Source organism: Misgurnus anguillicaudatus, chromosome 8 (assembly GCF_027580225.2).
Source record: "Misgurnus anguillicaudatus chromosome 8, ASM2758022v2, whole genome shotgun sequence".
NCBI lineage: Eukaryota > Metazoa > Chordata > Actinopteri > Cypriniformes > Cobitidae > Misgurnus > Misgurnus anguillicaudatus.
This window is the reverse complement of record NC_073344.2, coordinates 17,647,831-17,671,847: the sequence shown is the minus strand read 5'-3', so window position 1 is coordinate 17,671,847 and position 24,017 is coordinate 17,647,831. Positions and strand designations below refer to the sequence as shown.

The 24,017-nt window shown below is 36.9% G+C and overlaps 1 protein-coding gene across 1 annotated transcript in view; it reads right to left on the bottom strand.

The window, feature by feature from the left end:
* Positions 1-24,017, bottom strand: part of cntn6 (contactin 6) — a 143,337-nt gene that overhangs the window by 62,214 nt on the left and 57,106 nt on the right. The window contains exons 2-5 of the mRNA XM_055213322.2: positions 17,108-17,256; positions 10,394-10,520; positions 10,102-10,277; positions 7,314-7,409 (exon numbers count right to left, since the gene is read on the bottom strand). Of these exons, the coding sequence (XP_055069297.2) occupies positions 7,314-7,409; positions 10,102-10,277; positions 10,394-10,520; positions 17,108-17,168 (460 nt within the window). The 5' untranslated portion in view covers positions 17,169-17,256. The remainder of the gene's footprint in view (positions 1-7,313; positions 7,410-10,101; positions 10,278-10,393; positions 10,521-17,107; positions 17,257-24,017) is intronic.

Here is a 24,017-nt window from a genome sequence, read left to right as displayed (position 1 = left end):
TCTGATTTTTTTTGCTATGAAGTGCCCAAGTTTCATGACACAATACATTTCTGATGATTTTTTTTCTTTTATTATTAAATATTCGGTTTCACTTACCCTACAGTCACATTAGCTACAAAAGTGAGCAACACCGAGCGACACGCACTCGCTTGATGGGCATTCCTTGGCTAGTATCTAAAAGCGGTATCAAAAGTCACTTTAGAGGTATTGTTAAGTTACAAGAACAGTGTTTTTGGATTTAAAAGTATTTATTTTTTCGATAAAAGTAACAAAATATATGAGATAAACTTATCAGATATATACAAAAATACACATTTTCCGGCATCTTGAATTATTTTCTTCAACTCGAGCCAATGACCTACGTCATGCTGCCCCTTCACTCCGATTGGCAGTCGCTTTGTCGCATCGCTCAGCATTTGCATAAAATAGCCTGCTTGACTATTTTGGCCCCACCTTGCTCGCGCAGCGGCGAGCCCGTCGCTTGTCGCTGGCAAACGGCCACTTCCATTGAAAATGAATGGTAGCCTGTCGCTCGGTCTCTGTCTCTTGTAGCTAATGTGACTGGGGGGTTAGTAGGGCTGTAACGATTAATCGTGCAAATGCGCGTTTTCTTAATGAATTAATTTTAATGAATTACAATGAAATCCCGGCACATCCGAAAGCCAGGGGGTGCTCTCGTGCAGAAACTCCCTTTGTGCCACAGAAGAAGTAGCATTACAAGCGCTATAGGCCCTGTCCCAAGTGGCACACTCCTGACTTGTGGTCCTCCTCAGAGTCCACACTTTGATGACATCATGTAGTGCAGACTTTAGGGACCCTTGATGAGAGTCTACGTGGGTGCACCGGAGTCGTATTTTGGGACAGACTCGAGCGTCACTCTGGAAATAGGAGGAGAAGTTGCCCGTCAGTGTGAACTCCTCCCTTTCGTCTTCTGATTGGTCTGACTGCTCTTTTGAACCGACTTCGAAGCGTAAAAATGACAGATGGGACACCCTACAGACTCGTAGACTAAGCGAGCACGAGCAATTTAAGGCCACAAGACCGAAAGTCCACATGAAGTGCCCCATTTGGGACAGGGCCATAGAGGGTATGCATTGACGTCATTTTTCCACGTGACCGCGCTGGAGCACGCCCTGTTGAGTGGCAAAACATTAAACAAAATGGCTGGTTTTCATAGCGGATGCTGCAAAAAACGTCAGTAAAACTGACTATTATCAGCTTAAATTGGATTTGGTTGGACTTGATAGCAGAGGTGGACAATACTTAGTTACATTAGTTACATTTTCCAAGTGTCTGTGCTTTATTAGGGTGTTTGTCTTGGGAAAAACATTACTTTACTACGTTACATTCTAAAGCATATAATCATACTGTGTATTCTTTAATATTGCACATTAAAATTTATTTAATACCTAATTACATTAAAATTGTGTATTTTGAGAAAAAGTAAGTTAATGTACTTAAATATTAAACGTAAAACAAAAACTTATTTTATGAATTTTTTTATAAAAATGTATGAAATGTAATAGAGTAAAACTTATGATAATATGCTTTGGAATATATGTTTTCCAAAGAAACATGGATAAAACTGCTTGATAGTGACCCTAGCAACTTATCAACCCACCTGGTCTGTGGATGTTGGCATGAACGATCAATTTACTTCTCTTTTTGGTGTGTTTTGGCAGTCTGTAAAACGATAGCTCTGAATTCTTGTTAAATCTGTTAGTTTAGTCTATCGCACAACAGCTTTTTCCATTTTGACGCATTTTCCCTGTGTTTTCTGTGATTTCACTGTACACAAATGCTGCCGCTTTGTCTTTTGACACTCAGTGGGCGTAACCGCAGGCACATTCGCCGAAGGGGACGTCACATGCATACCCTCTATTCCAGGAAATGTCTATAGGAATATTTATCTTCTTCAAATTGTTTCAGTTTTTTTAATGATAATAAAGAATATTTTGAATGATTTTGTTTAACGAATGTTCCTTTTTGAAATGCACGTTATAAACGACTCCGACTTATAATGTTTTAAATTGACTTCTTTCTGACTTAAGCACCATAGCACAAGCTGTGCATGAAACACAGAGTCGCAGCCTTGCGATTCAAAATCGATTTCAGACAGGCATTTTTAATGGGACACGCGATTAATCGTTACAGCCCTATCACTAAGTACAAATAAATGAATGAACGATTAATAAATACACACATAGCCTACTGTAAATGCATAAATAAATGTATAAATAAATAAATACATGTACACATAAATGTAAAAATGTATAAATATTTTATATATATATATATATATATATACATATTTGTACTATTTTTGTAATACTACATTTATTCATACAAGTATTTATTTATTTCTGTCTATATGTTAATATGGTAGGCGGTCCTAACAACTGTTATATATGGTGTTTTATTAAAAACCATTACTAACGATTTACGGTCAATTTGCACATTTTCAAAAATATTCTTATTGACCTTTAGAATAAGCATTGTTTAAAAAAAACAGTAGTATACATACAGGGCTGGACTGGGACAAAAATTCGGCCCTGGCCTTTTGGCCCAAACCGGCCCACACTACATACGCTGCAAAAAATGTTTTTCAAGAAAAAAACTTCTTAGTATTTTTGTCTTGTTTTCAGTAAAAATATCTAAAAATTCTTAAATTAAGATGCTTTTTCTTGATGAACAAAATGACCCAAGAAAATAAGTCTAGTTTTTAGATCAAAAATTAAGGGATTTTGTGCATAAAACAAGCAAAAAAATCTGCCAATGGGGTAAGCAAAAAAATCTTGAACATTTTTCTTAAACATTAAAGGTGACATAGAATGGTTGAACGGAGTATTTATCCTTGTTCTGTGATGTGACATGTAGACAAACATTTTTTTTGTTTGGGTCTGTAATGCCTTAGAACAGGGGTCTTCAACGTTTTTTGGGTCGCGGACCCCTTAGATGAAAGAGGCATGAAGCAGGGACCCCCTAATACTAAATGTGTAAAACAGAGATATTTAAGTAAGCAGTAAGGTACGAGAGGCTGCCTTTTCGTATTAGGCACAAGTTACGCAAAGTGGAGTAAAGTACAACTGATGACCAATCAGAATCAAGGACTGGAACTGTTTTATATATAGAAACAAACCATATTGTCACACAGCCATGATACTATATTAACATGCATCATTTTTTTGTTAAAGTAGAGTTTGTTTTTATATTAATATAATAATAATAAAAATAAAAATAAAATAATATTATTTTAAGGTATTTGCAGTGTAATATGTTTTCATTTTACTGTGAATTAGACAAGGGCTTTCAGTTTATAAAGATGACTGATCATGGTGAATGGCACAAAGACTCTATTCTGGTGGGGATAGAGGTTGTGCTACTTTATAATTAAGAGGTTTGTTTCCTTTCTCGTGTATCGTCATTGTCACGAGTTTGAGTAACGCAGGTTTATTTTCTGAATAGCTTCATATCAGACACAGGAGAACAACATGCAATGAGTCCGCGCGCATCTCTTTGGGGCAACTTTTTGAGAGGCGGATTTCAACCTGACTATGAATCTTGCACAAAGCACCATCACGGCACGCGTTTCATTCATTTTTAAATGCGAGCGATAGTTTTGTCACAGTTTAAAATGCAGACGCGGTGTGGTGTACAGTAATTTGCCTGTTGAATTTGCGCTTTTTAAATCTGACCCTGTGAAACGCCGTTCAAGTTCAGAAATATAGATAAGACAACATGTCGCATTAATTCTAAATTAACATTCTGAAAGAAAGACACACATAAGATTTACCTGTTTTATTATGACATTTCTGTCGCTACTGCTGATTCCTGAGTGGACATTTATAATCCAGATATTTTATTTTGGTCCGCTGGCTAAACTGAACGCGCGCCTTCAAACTTATGCGGCCACGCACGTGCACAACATAAAGGGGACATGTAATGTTTTGTACATGTATTTTAAATTTTTTACAAAAAAATTGCTTGTAGTTAAACATCATTTGGCGGACCCCCTGCAGTTCCGTCACGGACCCCCTGGGGGCCGCGGACCCCCGGTTGAAGACCCATGCCTTAGAAGCTTCCTAAAAACCTCTCTCAGATAGCTCTATTAGGGTGGGGTATTTCAAACAAGTGGTTTTGCACCTATTTGGCTTCCCCTACTGGCTTAACTTGCAATCTCATTAATGATTGGCTGACTTTGCTGCCACTCAAAAAATTTAGCCAATTATTTTAAAGTGGATGGGCAGTTAGATGCCTGTGATGTCATAAGCATCAGTTTTTCAGATTGGGCTGTTGTCTGGCTGACATTTCTAAAAGAGGAATTTCTATGAGACTGAGATGTTTAGCATGTTTAGCACTTTTTGTATGTTTGTGAATGTGGGTAGACTACCATTATTCAACAAAGACAAGGTAAAAATGGTTTTTCATTCTCTGTCCCCTTTAAATGCAAAAAAAATCAAGAAAAATTTGCTTACCCCATTGGCAGATTTTTTTGCTTGTTTTATGCACAAAATCACTTACATTTAAAATTTTTGGTGTAAAACCTACAATTGGATCATTTTGCTCATTAAAAAAACCCATCTTATTTTAAGAATTTTTAGATATTTTTTACTGAAAACAAGACAAAAATACTAAGAATTTTTTTCTTGAAAATAATTTTTGCAGTGTATAATTACAAATACCACCCATCTTGGCACACCTTTAAATATGTATAGCAATAGCAACTCCAATTCCATAAAAGCACTAAACCCAATTAATAGCAGGTAGAAAAGAGTGAGAGTTGACACAACAAACACTTCTAGAACATTAGTTTAGTTTAGTTTAGTTTAGTTTAGTTTAGTTTAGTTTAGTTTAGTTTAGTTTAGTTTAGTTTAGTTTAGTTTAGTTTAGTTTAGTTTAGTTTAGTTTAGTTTAGTTTAGTTTAGTGATCCACACTTACGAATCCTAAAACAAGCTTCATGCAATTGGCAACATTTGCCATTAAATTGCTGACATTTTACAAAATACAAGTGCTGCTTACAGTAATATTGAAAACTGATTATTACTTGCAGTACTTACAGGAAGTATTCTCTATATTCACTGAACTAAACTTGTGTGATTAAAGTAATAGAGATTTTTAACATTATCTGTCAAGTGTGTTTTTATATAATAAACATCTATTTTTCTGTAAGCAGATCTCCTGGATTGTTTGATTTTGCTTGAAAGGAAAGGATACGTTTTGAAACAGACAACGAAAAATCTACGAATCAGATACACTCTCGTAGTCAAAGAGCAAAGAGTGCAATTATTTTAATGCAGCTTTATCACCAAAATTTTGTGTTTTTGACTCAGTTTTATCAAGGGGTATCTATCTAAACTTGTGTCTAAGCTGGTGCTGCCATCAACATCATCATCACCAGCGACGCGAGTTGAAAGTCCTGCTGTGTTATTTTAACACATTTTGGAGCGTCTGCCTGAATAGCCTGCTTCTTTTTGTCGCGCAGTTTTTCTGCGCCTCCCTTACGTTTTTCTCCATCTCTCTCTCTCTATTTTGACACGTGAACGGACCGACGATGCATGCTCACTTGTACAGAGACCAAAGCGGTGATTGGGCCAGCTTAATGTCAATCAAAAATAATCAATGGGATGCTGCTGAGTGGGCCGGTCTATCTAGGAAAAAAGGGACGATAACTGGGCTGGTCAGTCATTGGGCCAGCTTAATGTCATTAAAAAAAAATAACCAATGGGCTGCTGCTTAAATGTCAGTGGGCCGGTCTGTCTAAAAAAAAAAGACGCTAACTGGGCTGCTCAGACAAAGATAGTATGAGATGTAGCGGCCCAAAAAGTACGTCGGCCCACCGGGAAACTGCCTGGTGTGCCAGATGGCCAGTCCGCCCCTGTATACATAGGTGCCAATTTCATGCAATGCTAAGTTGCTCAGCAATGGCAGACGCTACGGGAGCACCCGAGAGCTTTGGAAAGGAGGCGTTTTCTGTGCGGTTTTACACGCACAATGTGAACACGCCCCTTATTCAGTTTATTTATCTAAGCATTGTAAATTTACAACTCGCAAGATCCACCAATCAGAGAGGCTCCCGAATTTCGAATGTGTTTTTGATTAAAATTAATTTAGCATATCTAGCGTTTCTCTGTTGGTATTTTGATGGTTGCTCGAGCACACAAGGGATCGGCACCTATGGTAGCATATACAGGCAAAATAACATAATATAGTACTTGAAATACTTAATACTTCAAATATTACACAGTGGAAGTAGAATGATTTGAATAATTAATGAACATTGTTTTCCGATACACTCATAATTGAGTAGAAAAGTAATGGATTTCTTGTTTCAAAAGATACGTTCAAATGCACTGTTGGCAGTCTTGCGGTTTCAAAGCCCTTGCAGTTTCACACCCGATAAAAACCTAAATTCACCTTCAGGACTGAGCTGAGGCATATAGCTGGTGTATAAAATCCCATAAAGCATTATCCATATGAAAGAGCCTGAGATTATGGAATGTGGCAAACAGTCAAGGGTGGTGTGGCAGGAGAATGGGCGAAGAAAATGGAAGATGGAGGGTGGCTGCAAAGCAGGGGAAGCTTAAGGCTATTGATTCCACTGGAAATGTGGTGGAATGGCAGAACGCCGGCACGGTTGCGTGAAATTGCACCTCTGGCGTGTGTGAGCGGGTGCGTGTGGCCCTTTGAGGGGTTACTAATCAGCCGTACACAGACATAGAAGATACGCGCAGCTGGACCGGGGGATAAAGAGACGCGAGCTGCCACATGCCTTTATTACCTTTCAGCAGAAGCCAGGGCTTAGGAAAATAACCTTTCCAAATGACCACAAGGGCACAAGTGTCATTAAGACGAAGGAAGAGGAGCTAAATGCCACAAAGCTGGAGCTCGAATACTCTGGTCATTTGAAAGCCTGATTTGCTCACAATATGAGATGATTAAGATGTAATCTAAAGCAACATTTACCATACATACTAAGCAAGCAGAGCGGAGTAGGTTTTCTTGACCCTAATAGCACTGAATTGCGATTCACGGTGAATTCTTCTTAACCTTGGATTGGCTTTGTATTATTCCACAGCATTTAAAGCTAAGCGCGGCTGTCGAAATGATAAAGAAACGTAGCGTGAAAATAGGTCAACGAGTTTCGCAAACAATTGTCACACTTGCTTTGTGTGAAATGCTCTATTCATGCAGCAAATGTATTGGAAAAATAGCAGTGACTTCAAAGATTATCGGCCTTTGTCGTTTTTGCCTCTCTGTGGGTTTTGTATGCAAAAATAGCTGAACACGTAGAGTAAAACACAATGAAGTCTACCTCCAAAATGGGGTGGTGGGCCACACAGGAGAACCACGGCCTGTCCTTCCCTCACTAATACTGGACTTCTGGCTTTGCTGCTGAAATTTTGCAGATCTGGAAAGAGAAAATAATGGGACTGCCATTAGATTTTATTAGAGGCAATGTCATCAAGATAATGCACAATAGGGGACGCACAAAACAGAGACCTTTAGAAATGCCACTTTTCAGAACGGGAAGGGTTGGGCAAATATGACATCCAGCATTGGGGTAAAGATCTGGTGATTATTTAGATTTTTATTTGTGCTTCATTGATGTATTGTACTGTAGCTCTGTAAAATGAGGTGCATGTGTCATGCAAAATGCTTACCAATATGTAAAGCTTAAACACTTGAAAAGTGTGCTATGTTGGATTAATATACTTTATTGTTTTTTATAGAAAAAATGTTGGGTTATATGATCAAAAAGGGACGAACCCAATGGTTTTCAAACCATATGATGGCAAAGACCCCCAAATATAATGAACCTTATGCAAGGGACCCCATCCTAAAATATACAGCTGCGGAAAAAAATTAAGAGACCACTTCAGTTTTGACTTTAATCATCATTTCTAGATATATTGTGACATTTCAGTCCAGTGTTTGTTGAATTTCAATGACATAAAGCCACCCAACAGCAAACATAAAAGGCAGACAATACCAATGAAAGATGTGATTTAAAATCAGTTTTTTTTTAAAACCCTAATTTTTCTAAAACACACTGTATAAAAACATTCAGTATTTTGTTGTTGAGAAATAAATTTGAACTTGTTTTCTCTGCAATATTAAAGATCGGAAAACACTGCATCTTTTTATTATTTTGACCATGTTTTTCCATTTAAATTTTCAGTAAATAAATGCAAATAAAAACATAATTTTTATTAAGAAGTTGGCAAAAAAAGTTGACAGAATGAAACAAAAATCATTCTGAAAAATTTTTACTTAACTCTTTCCCCGCCATTGACAAGTTAGCTCGTCAATGAAAAGAAAACATTTGCCTGGAAAAACGTGTTCCTGATGAGTTTTTATGGTTATCTATAATACTGAGATTATCCACTAGACGTCGCTCTTACCCAATTTATAAAAAATCTGAAGCAAATTTTTTTACACTCCGTGTATGTTTGGATAATCATTCCAAATCTGATCTCTAACAAAATTCCTTCACAAAAATGCAATATTTCAGCTTTTTGCAAAAAAATATTTTGGAAGAAAAATACCAATATTTAAGAGGTTATAAACAGAGAAAAAATTATGATAGGATGAAACGTTTTTTTTTCACGTTTTGTTTGTTTATTGTATGCTTAAAAGCGAGGGTCTGTTCTTTCATTTGATATATTTTTATGTTTATATATTTTAGAAGAACATTTTCCAGGAAGGCATTTTGTTAAACTTTTGTGAAAATCACAAAAAAATGCTGGCAGGCAACTTTAAAAAAAAAAAAAGGCTGGCGGGAAATGAGTTAAACACAAACCAAATAATAAATAGTAAATCTAGAAAAATTTTGAGTGACCATTGAAATGGCCTCTTAATTTTTTTCGCGGCTGAATATCCATTTATAAAATTTCTGAATAAAAGCATTATTGGATAAATAGTAATTTTTATATGATGAAGGCAACATACTGTATTGTTTCTAAATATACCACGGGGCTGTTGAATGCTTTTTTTCTGATGGGTTGAGAAATGTTACACAGGTATAAATAATTTTTTCGATAAGCGCACACCTAACCTGTCAAATGTTTTAAAATAACCACCACCAGAGCAATATCTTAGCAATGTCTGTGGTAACCGTGGTATAAGCAGATTAACTGACTCCAGTCCTTTGAATTATTTGAAAATAATGCACACCCGCGGTGTAACGGCGTTACCACCTTGGGTGCGCATTATTTTTGAATAATTCATCTGCCCATGGTCAATTATTTCTTACATAATTGTGGATTTTTTACATTTTTGCTCTGTCTTTATTCTCAAAAAAATTCTGGGGAACCCCTTAGAACCTTCTGGGGGACCCCGGTCCCAGTTTGAAAACCCCTGATTTATCCTATTCTGGGTTGCTTCCATTCAAAATTCTCATTTTTTTTAACATGTTAACCTAAAGTTTTTTTAAACAAAATGTCATACCCAAAATGTCAAGCCTTTGCACTAAAAGCATAAGTTTGGTCTCATGGTGTGTGTGGTTAAATATACATAATAATTACACACAGTACACACACATATTATGCAAAAAAAAATCACTTTTATTTTGTATGCAATCAATCTTTCCCCTTCACTATTAAAAATATACTATTTATTTACACCAGAAAAAAATGATAGGATAAAAAGGGACAAACCCAGGGGTTTTCAAACTCTATGATGGCAAGGACCCTCAAATATAATGAACCTTGTGCAACCCCAACCCCAGTTTGAAAACCCCTGATTTATCCTATTCTGGGTTGCTTCAATTCAAAATTCTCATTTTTTAAATTTAACCTAAATATTTTGAAACAAAATGTCATATCCAAAATGTCAAGCTTTTGCACTAAAAGCATAAGTTTGGTCTCATTTGAAAGCAGACACTTGGGAGTTTTTTAAGAAGTCAAAATTAGCTGACAACTACTGATGGCATCGTCCAGTTGAGAAAATTTAGTGGGCAGCTAAAAATAAGAATCGTTTGCCCCAACCACTAATGTACCAACTGTCAAGATGAAATATAGACGGTAAAATAGCAGCCAATATTTTACCAACATTGCATTAAATTTTTACGTCTCACATAAAAAAGTTTACATTTTACTTACACGCAAATTCCACTTTAGCCTCTCGGCTGAGGACGGTGCCAAAAGCATTAGCGGAGATACACTGATAAACTCCTCCGTGTTTCATTGCCTGTGGGTTACTGATCAATAGGTTTCCCTCAACAAGACTGTAGCTGTTGTCCATGTCAATGTCAAGATCTTTCTTGTTGAATTTCCACCTACGTGTAAAAACAGAGGACAGTGATAAACTCAGCAAGCAGGATATTTCTGTAGCCTACATAAATTTGTGAAGTAAGAGTATTAATAATTATTTACAATAGGGGGTTGTTCATACTTGTAATGTGGTGCAGGACTTCCCTTGGCTTTGCAGTTGATAAATATCTTGTTGTCTTCAGCACTTAAAGGGAAAACGCTGTCACTAGGCTCTTGTGTAAACACTGGGCCATGTCGAATAATTTTTTCTAAAAAAAAAGACATTCAATAAATTAATCATCTTCCGCATATGTAAATCTGGATTGTAAAACAGGTGTGAACACATTCAGTTTAATATCTATATTTATTTATTTCAATCCACTTCCTACGCTGAGCTCGTTGTATCACAAACACGTGCCAGACACGACAGCTTTCATTTCCCCTCTCGTAGCCGATACCACATCAACATGACGTCTTCCCTTTGGCAGGCCCGTAACACGCATGGTGGCATCGTGGTTAGGTCTGTTGTTTCGGCTGACTGCTGCCAAGACACCAATCCACCTCTCTAATTACCCCATGTTGTGGTAATTACTCCAGTGAAATGTATCATTTCTTTAATGAATAAATAAGCTCTCAGGAACACGTCAGCCCCTTCACGGTGAAACGAATTGTGCCTTCCGCTGTAAAATAATACATTGTTTTTCTTACACCAATACATCTCACCTGTGATTTTTTACCCTTTCCGGGTGAGTGAATTTCTTTATTTTACAGGTCTGTAACCTTGGCGAGGACAAAAACCCCTCCCTCCACATCATCAGACTAATGGAAGTGTCCGGGCGTGTTTGCCCGAGGTGAGGGCTCTTGTCTGTTCGCGCTGTGGGAGATTCTGCCTTTTCTTTACTCTTTGGTGTGTCCTTTGAATAATAGGAACTAATGAAGCATTTCGAGCAAGGGTGTTTATTGGGAGTAACACAGTTTTCCACAGTTGATTTGACCATGGGAAAATTAGTCATGTTGTAAATATGCAGTTGATGGTTAGCATACTCAGTGCTTTTAAATAAACGTGGCCACTAGAGTGTTTAACAGGCAAATGTCTGTACTATTGAAAAAATGCTTGGTTATTTTTAAAGTGACACTCTACTTTTTTTTTAATATATGCTCATTTTCGGTATCACTTTTAGCATAGCTTAGCATAATCCATTGACTCTGATTAGACCATTAGCATCGCGCTAAAAAATAACCAAACAGCTTCTATATTTTTCCTATTTAAAACTTCTGTAGTTACATCGTGTACTAAGACCGACAGAAAATTAAAAGTTGCAATTTTCTAGGCAGATATGGCTAAAAGTGGTACCACCAGACATGGAGATCAGCTGAATGGATTCCAAAACGGTAAAAATCAAATGTTTAACTCTAGGGGAGCTGAAAAATTAGCCTATTTTCAAAAACGTGGAGTGTCCCTTTAGCATATGGTGGGTAAATATTGGACAAAACACACCACTGGGTTAAAAATTACCAAATGCTGGGTTCTTTCAACACAACTGCTGGGTTATTACAACTAGGGCTGCACAATTACTACTAGATTAAAGAATAAACTAATCAAGCTTACAATTACAGGTAAAATAATTACATAATCGCCAAAAACCTCAATTACAGCTGTCCATTTTTGTTCAATTCTGTGCGTTTCGGCAGTATGTTTGGGCACCAAATACAGTGATGAATCAGAGATTTTTAAATTGATGTGTCCTTTAGCCATTCGTTTTGAATTTTTTTACTAAAAACATATTTCCCATAATTATTTGTTATTTACATTATATTATTTAGTTTGGGATGTTTAGGATGTAGCTGTTATAAAACATTTCAAAACTTCTATGTAAAATCTATCAAGCTGCAATTATAACCGCAATTACAATATCAAGGCGAAAAATTGTCAATCATGATTTTTTTTTGTCATAATCATGCAACCTTAAACGACAAGTTCGGTATTTTACACTTAAAGCCCTGTTTCCAGATTGTTTATGATGAAACAGAACGGTTTTGAATGAAATTTGGACATATGCGGCTGGCCTGAGAATTTCCGGGTGTTTATTGTATCACCTCCCACCTCTACAATGGGTGTATAGGTGCACAGGAACAATCCTTCCTAAAATGCATTAAACTTTCGTTTACAAAGATGTGAAACTCAGCGAGTGGTCAGGGGTGTTCACTGGTATGCTCACACAGGGGTCGCTGCAAAAGATGCTTTCCAACAGGTGTTTTAGCATTCGTTGTAAACTTGTGGACCTATTTTTACAAACGCCTCACACATGTATATTCTTCCGTTGAGAGCTTGAATAGTAAACACTCCAGCCCAGGTGGTGGCGATAATCCGCCTTTGCCAATTGCAAGAATACAAACAACGTTCCCGGCACGGAGTAATACCGTACCTCACAGCACATCTAATACAAGTCAATGGAGTTGGACAAAACTACGATAAAACCTGTTGGAGGGCATCTTTTGCGGCGATTTTTGTGTGAGCATATCAGTGAACACCCCTGACCACTCGGTGAGTTTCACGTCTTTATAAACGAAAGTTTAATGCATTTTAGGAAGGATTGTTCCAGTGCACCTATACACCCATTGTAGACGTGGGAGGTGATAGAACAAACACCAGAAAATTCTCCAATATGTCCAAATTTCAGTCAAACCCGTTCTATTTTATCATAAACATCTAAAAACAGGGCTTTAAGTGTAAGATACCGACTTGTCCTTTAATTACAACATATGGTTGGGCAACAACAACCCAGCATGGGTAATTTTTAACCCAGTTGTGTGCACTTAGAGGATTTTGCAGCGAAAGACAGACTCAAATTTGTTAAATGCATAGTTTGCCCAAAAATAACAATTCTATCATTTTCTCATCCTTATGTTGTTCTAAACCTGTATGAATTTCTTTTTTCTGATAAACACAAAATAAAATATTTTGATAAATGATGGTAAGCACACAACTGATTGCAATCATTGACTTCCATAGTAGGAAAAACAAATATGATGGAATTCAATGATGTACCATCAACTGTGTGCATACCATCATTTATCAACATTTCTTCTTCATCATTTATCTCAATACCTCCATAATATGTGTTTTCCTTCCTTTGGAAGTCAATTTTTACAATCAGCTTACATCATTGGAACAACATGAGGGTGAGTAAATGATGACAGAGTTTTTATTTTTGGGTGAACTACTGTATCATTGAAGTACTAAAAGTGAAATTTGTAAAAAATATAACTTTCATTGTCATTAAAGTGAATTTACTGAACGTAAACATTGAAAAGCCTGATAAAAATGGTAATTTATAAGAAAACACGCACTTAGACGCACTTAGAGGCTTTTGCATCTGAACTCTTTGCAATATTGATGACATTTATATTTAATACTTAATTGTTCAGTCTTTTTAATGGATACTTTTCTGATGTCACTATCAGTTATTATCAAGAGATCAAACACACTTTAAACCAACAGGAAATTAATTCTCAAGTCCAATCAATTACTCCATAGCAACTACTGCAAGGTACCGTAATCACCACCCAGCTTGTCAATGTCCTATGATCTGATAAAAGAGAGCTGTTATCTTTAAATAAAGCTTCTGCCTAGAGGCCAAGCCTGCCAAGGCTAAGATCTGGCAGGTTGTTAGAAATGTGGATTTGGTCTCCTAATGTCCTTTGTACTGAATAGCCACTGCCCTTCCATCTGAGACTGTGCACTTTGTCTAGCTAAGCTTTCAGAATATCAAGCTGTGTAATCAAAAGAGCACCTGTGGCTTGAATGCAAATGGCCATTTGAGTTGGCATAGTTACTGTAGCACAACAACGAAAATAGCTAGAATGTGGTGATGACTGGGGTACTTTAGTTAGTTTAAATAGGGCACCCGCCTTTCCAGATTGTTTCTTACTTATCAGTGCAAAAACTACTGTGAGTTCTTGGAAACATAGGAGAAATAACCACTCCATAGGAAAACATGGAATACTTAACGCATTTGACTGTGGAAAGGGTGTAATTATGGAGAGGTTGGATGTTAAACACGATGACCGGGTTTAGGATGTCAGAAGTGTACATGTATGTGGATGGTGGTGGGGAGTATTAAGCTATAAGTGTTTTAGATTACATTTATATTTATGCATTTGGAAGATGCTTTTATCCAAAATGACTTAAAGGGGTAGTTCATCGAATAATCAGAATTACACCAAGATTTATTCACCCTCAAACCATCTGAGATTCATATGGCCATCTTCTGTCAGATGGCTTGGATGTAGCATTCAATGCATACTGGTGTATTGAAGACACAAAGGAGAGACCAAAACGGCAGTCATGAATAAAAAGTCTAAACCAAGGATTTTAAAGAAAATGGTGGAGGATTTCGATATAAGACAAGAGGATATTGAGTTATCCCTATCTGTAGCTAAACAACTCACAACACACGGTTCTCCATGGAGTCTATTCTCTAGTGCGTCGTAGCCTACACTACCTAATTTTTAGTCTATAAGCCGCGTTTTTTTCCATAACTTGGCTGGTGCTGCGTCTTATAGTCAGGTGCGCCTTGTAAGTCAGTATGAATTAATTTAGATATTTATGAGGCAAGAGACAACATTACTGTCTACAACCGCAAGAGTCCGTCATTTGCTGCTTCTGTATTTATGTAATTCAATTGATTCAGTAATGTGCAATGACGAGTATGCAAACTTCACGCTAGTTGGCTTGTTCGGTTAATTTAGCCTATTCAACCTTTCAGGTAAGTTCTGTATGCTATGGTTTATCGTTTAAATAACTGATAATATTACTTTAGCGTACAGACATCTATTCAGCCGGCTGTTCTGTCTGCTATTGTTTAGTTGAATAACTTGGCTTTCCAGATTAAATGTCTGTTCTTCCGCTTGGATTTTGTAAAATAATTTTCTAAATAAACGCGAGGTATAGTCCACTGTGACTTATATATGTTATTTCGTCTTAATGATGCATTTTTGAATGATGCGCTTATACTCCGGTGCAGCTTATAGTCCGGAAAATACGGTACTCTCTGCTGGATGCGCATTGGATGTTCCTGGAAGCTAGTTATTATAGTTTTAAATATGTATATTTGTATTCCCCTTAGAAGGCCTTTATTAACCCACTGGAGCCATGTGGATTACTTCTGCGAAGGTTGGATGCACTTTTTTACAAAGCTTAGAATAGTCAGAACATATATGGGCGGTTTCCCGGACAGGGATTAGACTAGTCCTAGACTAAAATAAATGTAAGAGCTGTCCAAACAGAAAACGACTTGCACTGACATATCTTAAAATACAGCAGTGCTCTTTGTTTTGCCTCAAAATGCACGCCAGTAATGTTTTTAGTAAGGCATGTTTGTTAAAACTAGTTATGTTTCCTAATTAAACCAAGGCCTAGTCCTGGATTAAGCTAATTCTTGTCTGGGAAACTGCCCCATATTTATCTAACTTTGATTGTGTTTGACTCAAAGAAGATGTCATATGTATCTTGGATGGCTTGAGGAGCAAGTTAATCGGACAAAAACGTACGATTCTCGTGAAACAACAACAACAACGAAACCCAACCCCTAACCCCAACGTCACAGAGGTCAAAAACGTACGAATGTGGTCGTATGAATTTATGCAAATTAGCCAGCTCGTAAAATATGTACCATTTCTCGTGAGATACCGTTGGCCTCATTCACTTCCATAGTATTTTTTTTTTACTATGGAAGTGAAAAGGGCTCACAAATGGTTTGGTTACAACAGTGTTGGGGAAAGTTACTTTTAAAAGTAATGCATTACAATAGTAAGTTAACCCCTAATAAAATAACTAAATGCGTTACTTAGTGTTATTTTCTATGAAAAGTAACTAAGTTACTTTTGCGTAACTTTTTCTTACTTGGCTGAGGCTTGATCTCTTATGACTGAGAAGTTCTGCATTTAGAAATTGCATATTTCCATCGCAAAAATGTGAAGCTGTGGCCCGCCATTTTTGTTTCTCACTCAAACTGTTCCCGCTTAGGCACGCACGCATAGAGTGCGCAATTCTACGTGACTACGTGCAGTTTAATTTAGTACATTATTTTTTTAAATCAAATTAATTAAACTAAAAAAGTAACTCGCATTACTTTTTTTAACAGTAACTCAAAATTAATGTGTACATTTATAAAGTAATGCGTTACTTTACTCGTTACTTCAGAAAAATAATATTATTACGTAATGCACTTTTAATGCGTTAGCTCAATTACAAATATTCCCCAAAATATATACAGGTTTGTAACAACATGACGGTGAATAAATTATGACAGAATTTTCATGGTTGGGTGAACTATCCCTTTAAGTACATTTTCCCTAGTGTGGCAACAACTCATATTACAAAATGCTGTAACTTGGCCATTAACTATAGCTGTTTTATTCAAAAAGTAGATCTATTAAAAATCGACTTTGCGCTAACACCTTCGAAAGAGTATGCTCTCGTTTGACATTAAAAGTAGCTTCACAATATACAGTTTCAAAGTAGCTTTCCCAGTGCTGATGTGGACCAAGCAATTCAAATTGAGAACTGAGCTTTTGTCAGAACTACACAAGGTACAGATGAACAGAAGTTTGTTGTCCTACTTAGTTATAAACAAACAGAACGTGCTAAAGTAAAACTTGGGTGAAGTTCTCGCTAAAGAGCGAATCAGGAACTGTGCCAAGACAAACGTCCTGCTGAGGACACCACAGGAGTTTGTTCCCAGCATGCATCTGTCTCAAGAGGAACGTGAAAATGATTAAAGCCAATCTCTGTGCTGAAGTGGGGACTATGCAGAACAGGTGAGCTATCAAAGCAACTCAGGGGATATCGTACCTGCTAGGCAGTTCTTGAGTGACAACAGGATTAAGAGTTCCCATGGCAACAACATCTTCATCTTCCAAGGTCACAGATTCTCTGTTATTTCCATTCAACTGCAAAGGGGCAGGTCGTGTTCTTCCTATGTAAAATCAGCTTTGTTAGTTCTGGAATTTGAAAGGGAGAAAGACAGAGAGAGAAAGACACAAAATAAGTGACTTCTGAGTATTAATAATTCATTCATCCATGAAAGCAAGCGCTGGATTCAGTGCCTACAGACCTGCTGATCAACTGCAGTGTGGATACTAAGGCTAGGCTCACTATATCTCCCATGAGTCGAGAAAATTGAAGAGGAAGAGACAGACATGAAGAGAGCGAGCGATGGGGAAAAAATCCTCAGTGGCTTACGGCTGCAGAACCTTAACACAAATTCCCCTGCCAAAGGCAATGTTTGGATTGTGCTAAAAGTATTAGTTTTACTTACACTTACAGGAAAAAAATTACCGTGTGATACATTTACAAACCTGCAAACATATTTCATTTTTTAGCCCCGTGTATCTCCGGACAGGATTATGATTTGATAGGGGAGGTGATACACCTAGAAAGGGCATCGAGTTTTTGAGGCGGCTGAGCGCAATCCATCCACCTCACAGGAATTCAATACTCTTTAAAGCACATCAGAGCTGCCGAATACCCACTTTAATTTATGAGGGTCAATGGCGCTGTTTTTGCTTTTACAAATTATGGGCCCTGGCGGGCCCATAGTGCTGTAGTAAATGGGGGTAATATTTCTGACATTTCTGAGTGCAGGACACCTTGTGGTTTATGGGTGATATAGGAATACTAGAAACTTTCATTTATTATAGCAGGCTTTGAAAACTACCTTAATGTATAACGTAACATTTGTGAACGTGAATACACCGACACGCAAACTCCCGGCAATTAAAAGTTGTTTTGTTGGAGGGTTAAGAACATATTTGTTTTGAAGTATAAGAATTGTTTTGAAACATTAGTAACTTTTGAAGTATACTAAAGCAATAACCCCCGCGAAGCAGTGGGGTTACAGTGCATTTTATAACAGCTAAGGGGCGTTGTTAGGCACGATGCGAAGCGAAGTGCCTAAACCCCCTTAGCTATTATAAAATGCCCTGTAACCCCACTGCTTCGCGGGGGTTATTGCGTTTATAAAACGGTTACTTCATATGCATAATGTTAGCTGGATTTTATCAAATAAAACACAGATAAGTTGTAATTATATTAGCACAAATATCACTTTTCCGCCAAACAAAGTAGTTCCTCAGAATCAAGTGTGACTGAAACAGAGTGCAGTTCCCAACCAACACAGACGCCGCAAAGACACAATGATGTTTATTTTTATAAATCACCATTCATCTAATTTATACATTTACATTTTTATCGTACAACTCTTGAAGTGATGATCAAATATGCTTGGAAGCATGCTGAACTCTTTCCCCGTCAGCGTTTTTTTTTAAGCTGCCACCCAGTTTTAGTTTAATGCCTTGCAGAAAAATTATCTTCTTTAAATAAACATAAAATATCAAATGAAAGAACAGACCATCAGCTTTAAAAAAATATATATGTTTCATCCTACCTTCATTTGTTCTCTTATCACCTCTCAAATTTTTTAGCTAAAGTGGAGATAATTCCACTTATGTGAATAACTTTTGTAAGAGATCAGATTCAGAGCCTGATCAAAACACGCTGTTTTTATTGTTGAGTGAATGTGTCAGTGTTTAAGTTGGGTAAGATCGCCACCCAGTGGATAGTGGAAATATGAATTTGAGTTAGAAACTCCTCAGGGAGAGTTTTATCTATATTGATGAGATGACTCAACAATATTTATTAAAATTTATCTGGATATCGCCATAATTGTGCAATTGTATACAAATAAAAAATATGATTAAAGAGTGTGGTGTTTATTTTCATAAATCAGTACGCAGCAACAGTGGCATAGTGATATGCGGTCTGAACCGTGGGTTTACCGGGGTATTTTACCACGGATTAGTTTCAACCATTGAGAATGAAAAACCAAAACTTCCCGTTTTAAAAAAAATAGTTTTGAAGCATTACTGTTTTTAACTTTCAGTGTTTTTTGAAGGCTCTGTGTTGTTTTGAAGTTTAAGTGTTTTGAAAAACCAGTATTGTTTTGAAACATCAGTTTGTTTTGAAGTATAAGAATTGCTTTAAAGCATCAGTATTGTTTTTGAACTATGAATGTTGTTTTAAAGTGTCACTATTGTTTTGAAGCCTCTGCATTGTTTTGAGACATGGGTATTGTTTTGAAGTATACAAATAGTTTTGAAGCATTACTGTTTTTTAACTATCAGTGTTTTGACGACTCTGTGTTGTTTTGAAGCCTCTTCATTGTTTTTAAGCAACAGGACTGTTTTGGTGCATCAGTATTGTTTTGAAACATCAGCTTGTTTTTAAGTATAAGATTTGCTTTAAATGATTACTCCACTTTCATAAAAAGATTCCGATAATTTACTCACCCCGATGTTAATTTTTTTTTTTTTTTTTTTTTGAGGAAAACATTCCAGGATTTTTTTTCCATATAGTGGACTTTAGTGGACTTCATTGGTTTGCAGGTTCAATGCAGTTTAAAATTGCAGTTTCAAAGGGCTCTAAACAATCCCAACCAAAGCATAAGGGTCTTATCTAGCGAAATGATCATCATTTTTGCAAAAAAAAGTACTTTTTAACCACAACTTCTCGTCTTGCAATAGATGTGTGACGCACCAGTGTGACACTACGTATTATGTTGAAAGGTCACGCGTTACATATGTGAAACGCACACTTGTGGACCATTGTAGACAATAAACTGACACATAGATATTACATAGCAACATTCCACATACAACAACATCTCCATACTTGACCTTTCGACGTGATTACACAATACGTAAGTTCATGCCGGCGCATCACACAGCTAGTGCAAGACGAGAAGTTGTAGTTAAAAAGTACTTTATTTTACATTTTTTTTTGGTGAAAATGACAATCGTTTCACAAGATAAGACCCTTATGCCTCGGTTGGAATCCTTTGAAGCTGCATTGAAAGTCCACTATATGGAGAAAAATCCATAAAAACCTGCAATATTTTCCTCAAAGAAAGTAATTTCAGTTCGACTGAACAAAGACAGACATAAATATCTTGGATGACATGGGGGTAAGTAAATATCAGATTTTTTTATGAAAGTTGAATATACCTTTAAAACATCATTATTGTTTTTAACCCTTGTGGGTTGTTTAAATTTGACCTCTTAGCAAAACGAAAAACCACCAACAATCAAAGAATGCATAATAATACATTTTCATGGCTTTGCAATAAAAAATGTAATTATAATGGAAGTCAATGGGGCAAAAAAGCCACGAAAAAATGTAATCTAAAATAAATACAAAAATTAAAAATGCATCAAAGCCAATGTTTTCACTTCTTTTACATGCCTCAGTCCACAATCAATTTTTATATTGAAAATTGGTCATTTTGTGTGAATTTTCCCACAAATCAGTGACATCACTTATTAACTTGGCAATTAAAGAGTTAAAATCATGGATGTTTTTTGTAAACTGAGATTAATTAACAGATTTGTGCAAAAAAGTAGAGGTGGTCCGATACGATATTTAGTATTGGTATTGGCGAAAATGGCTGGATCGAATATTGTAGATGTCGGGGAGTACAATCCGATCTAATACCAACACGGACCTTGTCATGGCAACTTGGCGTAAAGCGCGACTTGCTGATAAACATGAATTTGCACAAAGTTGCACTTCAAATTGTCCAAAGTTACACCTTAAATTTCATTTTGAATTTTTGTGCTGACTAACTAAATTGTTTAAAACATTTAAATAAAAATTAAGCAGCAGTATTGCACAATGTTTCATTGAGTCTTGAATTTGCACACTCATTTGTTGCACAGTAAAACGTTTGAGTTTTGTAGCTCTGTTTAAACTTTTTGTATGGCTAACAATTGTGTTATTTGCAACTTAATTGATTAAAAGGGCGATAGAGATGGTATTGGATCGGTATTGACGGATACTCAAGATTGTGGTATTGAAATCAGACATGAAAAAGTGGTATCGGCAGAGCCCTAAAAAAAGGTGGAAAAATGTATCTGATCCATTTTTTAAGCCGTATAATTTAGTGGCTTTTTTGGGCCACGAACAACCGCAAGGGTAGTAAATTTGCCCACTATATTGTTGAGTTATTGAAAAATTAAGACAAAAAAGTCCAAAAATGGCCCCAACAACACATAAGGGTTAAACTATCTATGGGGTTTTAAAGGGTCAGTATTGTTTTAAGCATCAGTACTGCTATTGAGTGTCAGCATTGTTCTTCAACCCCTTTAACTAACTTTACTGATTCGCTATTAAAACATCAGAGAGCAGCTCAGTGCAGAAAATGAAAAGATCTGACCACGGTGGAAAAAATGACTACGTATCAGGTCTGAGATGGGGGGAGAGATTAAATTAGATGAGATTGATTATGTTCCTGTATTATCTACTCCAAGGGACCGCAAGCTTTGACCTTCAAGTCCTTCGTCATTTCAGTCATCTCTATCGATTTGGTTTCCGTTTTTTTTAACCTCCTGCCTTCTTTGTTTGTCATTCTGTTCCAGCGGCCCGCTATGAGTCTCAATCAAGTCTGGGAGAACGGGTCAATAGCCGGATATTTGTTTGATGTCTCCCCTTATGAGAAGTATGAGGGTGATCTATAACTGGTGAATATGCGAAACGGATGATGAAACATTAGCTGCGTGACGGGGGGAAGATCTTAATTTGACCTGCAGATCTGATTGCTGCCCTGCATGCTACCTTTTTTCATACCTATTCAAATCAATTCCTTCAATTCTACCTCTGTGCACCAGCGTCCTTTACAGAGAAACCAAATATGCTTAGTTAACTGATACACAGGCTGCTCATCATCATACTGTAGTTTAAAAAGAAAGGAACATTTACAGTACTATTTACATTTTACATTCCCCACCATTAATACACTTATGAAATCATTGTCCCTAGCGGAAAAATAACATTAACGACCTAAAAATCGTTGTCCTTGGTTGTACTAAGAAGCACTTGCCATTTGTTAAACAATCGAGAGTTGGTGGACTTCTGGGACGGGTGGTATGACCATTACAATCTATTTTCACGAAATGTCTAACAAGCCCTGGAAGGCTCAAGTCATTAACATGGCAAAAATGATCAATGCTAATTCACGTTTTCGTCTGGTCAGCATTCCCCTTGCGCTTCACAGAGAGGTCGGCTTGTTTTCTGCCGCCCGCCTGCGTCCGTCAGGCATATCAAAGACAGCCAAAGCCCTCCTGCTTGGTCTTGAAGCGTGATCTGGCGCGATAAAACGTATAAAACTGCACTGCTGGGGCGAGCGTGAAAAATCGTCTCGGTGTCAAATGGCACAGGTCTGTTTTAATGATGCATGGTGTCATGGGCATTTGTGGAAGGGTGTATCTTGGTCACCGTAGAGCTGGATTCAGAGTATTTCCCTACATGATTAATTTATAGAGCAGGGGAAAATACAATGGCAATAATTCTTGTGCCCGCCGGATGACGGTCACAGGTGGTAGAAATATCAAGTGGGCCGAATCCTGGTTAATGGTGCCTGCGAGGGAAAAGATCTGTCAGGGATAATCTCTTATAATACTCTGCCATAGATAATATGCTGCCCCGTTTTCCATTGGCAGCAGATGAAGAGATTGCATAGCAGGCGTTATGAAATGGGATGAGAATTATCGTGACTACACTGCAGTGTCAGCGCCGACAAATGTACAGCTAAAAATGGTGTAAAAAGACGGGCTGTAGTGTTTTTTATTTGGATGTAATACATGTACTTGAATTTGTGGCTAAATGTACAGCTTGAAAAAAGAATCATCTTGACAATGGCATAAAAATTGAGCTTCTAACCATTAAAAAATAAACTGCTGCGCCAAGGTTAGCCACACACTGAACACACATTTATTGCTTTATTTGGGCTGTGTTCAGCTAACATACAAGATATTTCATGTCTTTCTATCTTTAATGATGTAAAAAGGGGATGAAATGGGGAGGAGAAGAAAAAAGTGATATGTAAGGAAGAGACATTGATTGTGAGTCCACCACATGTGGCATTTTTCTGTTGATTTGCACAGGTTTGATTCCCAGGCAATGCACATGCTTATAAAATGTGAAGCTTGAATGCACTGTAAGTCACTTTTGCATACTGTAGGGGTGCGCGGGGCAAAAACTAACGCGGGGTTAGTTGTAAAATGGACTGTTTACATTGTTGCACAAGGTTGAGCGTTTTGGTTTTTCTGTATTTTTTCACGCTGCCAAAAGACGATCTCCCGCAAAATAATGTTTTTTTTCATAGAGTTATTGATGAACGAGTGTTTTGGTGGAATGTAAGTATTTTTTTTCATATTATGTTTTTTTCGGTTTCTAAGTTAAGATACCAAATCCAATGCTATGTCTAATTAATCAGTGTCTTGTTGACTAAAACATAGCATCGTTTTGAAATATGTCTGCAGCTCTTAGCACCTTTTTTTGTGGGCTTGAAAATATTTTGACCCAGCGGGGTTAATTGTAACCCTGTGTTACAAGTAACCCCTCAGCACTTACGATGTGAAAACCGCTAACGTTAGCGTAATTCTTGCCGTTGTTTTAAATAGGCTACACACGAATGATTAGCAAAAATCGTGTGTCATATTTTTTTTTATTATTCATATCATTAATATTGATTGAATAAGGTCACGTCAAAGATCGAAATCATAATGAAATGAATGGCTAAAATCAGACTTTGATGCTCATTATCTCAGAATTTGATTTTAAAATTGTAGTATGGTTATTACAGACTGGGACACATATAAAAAATGTTTTTTCATAATTGTGCTGTTTTTTCCTCACACATTTGTATCCA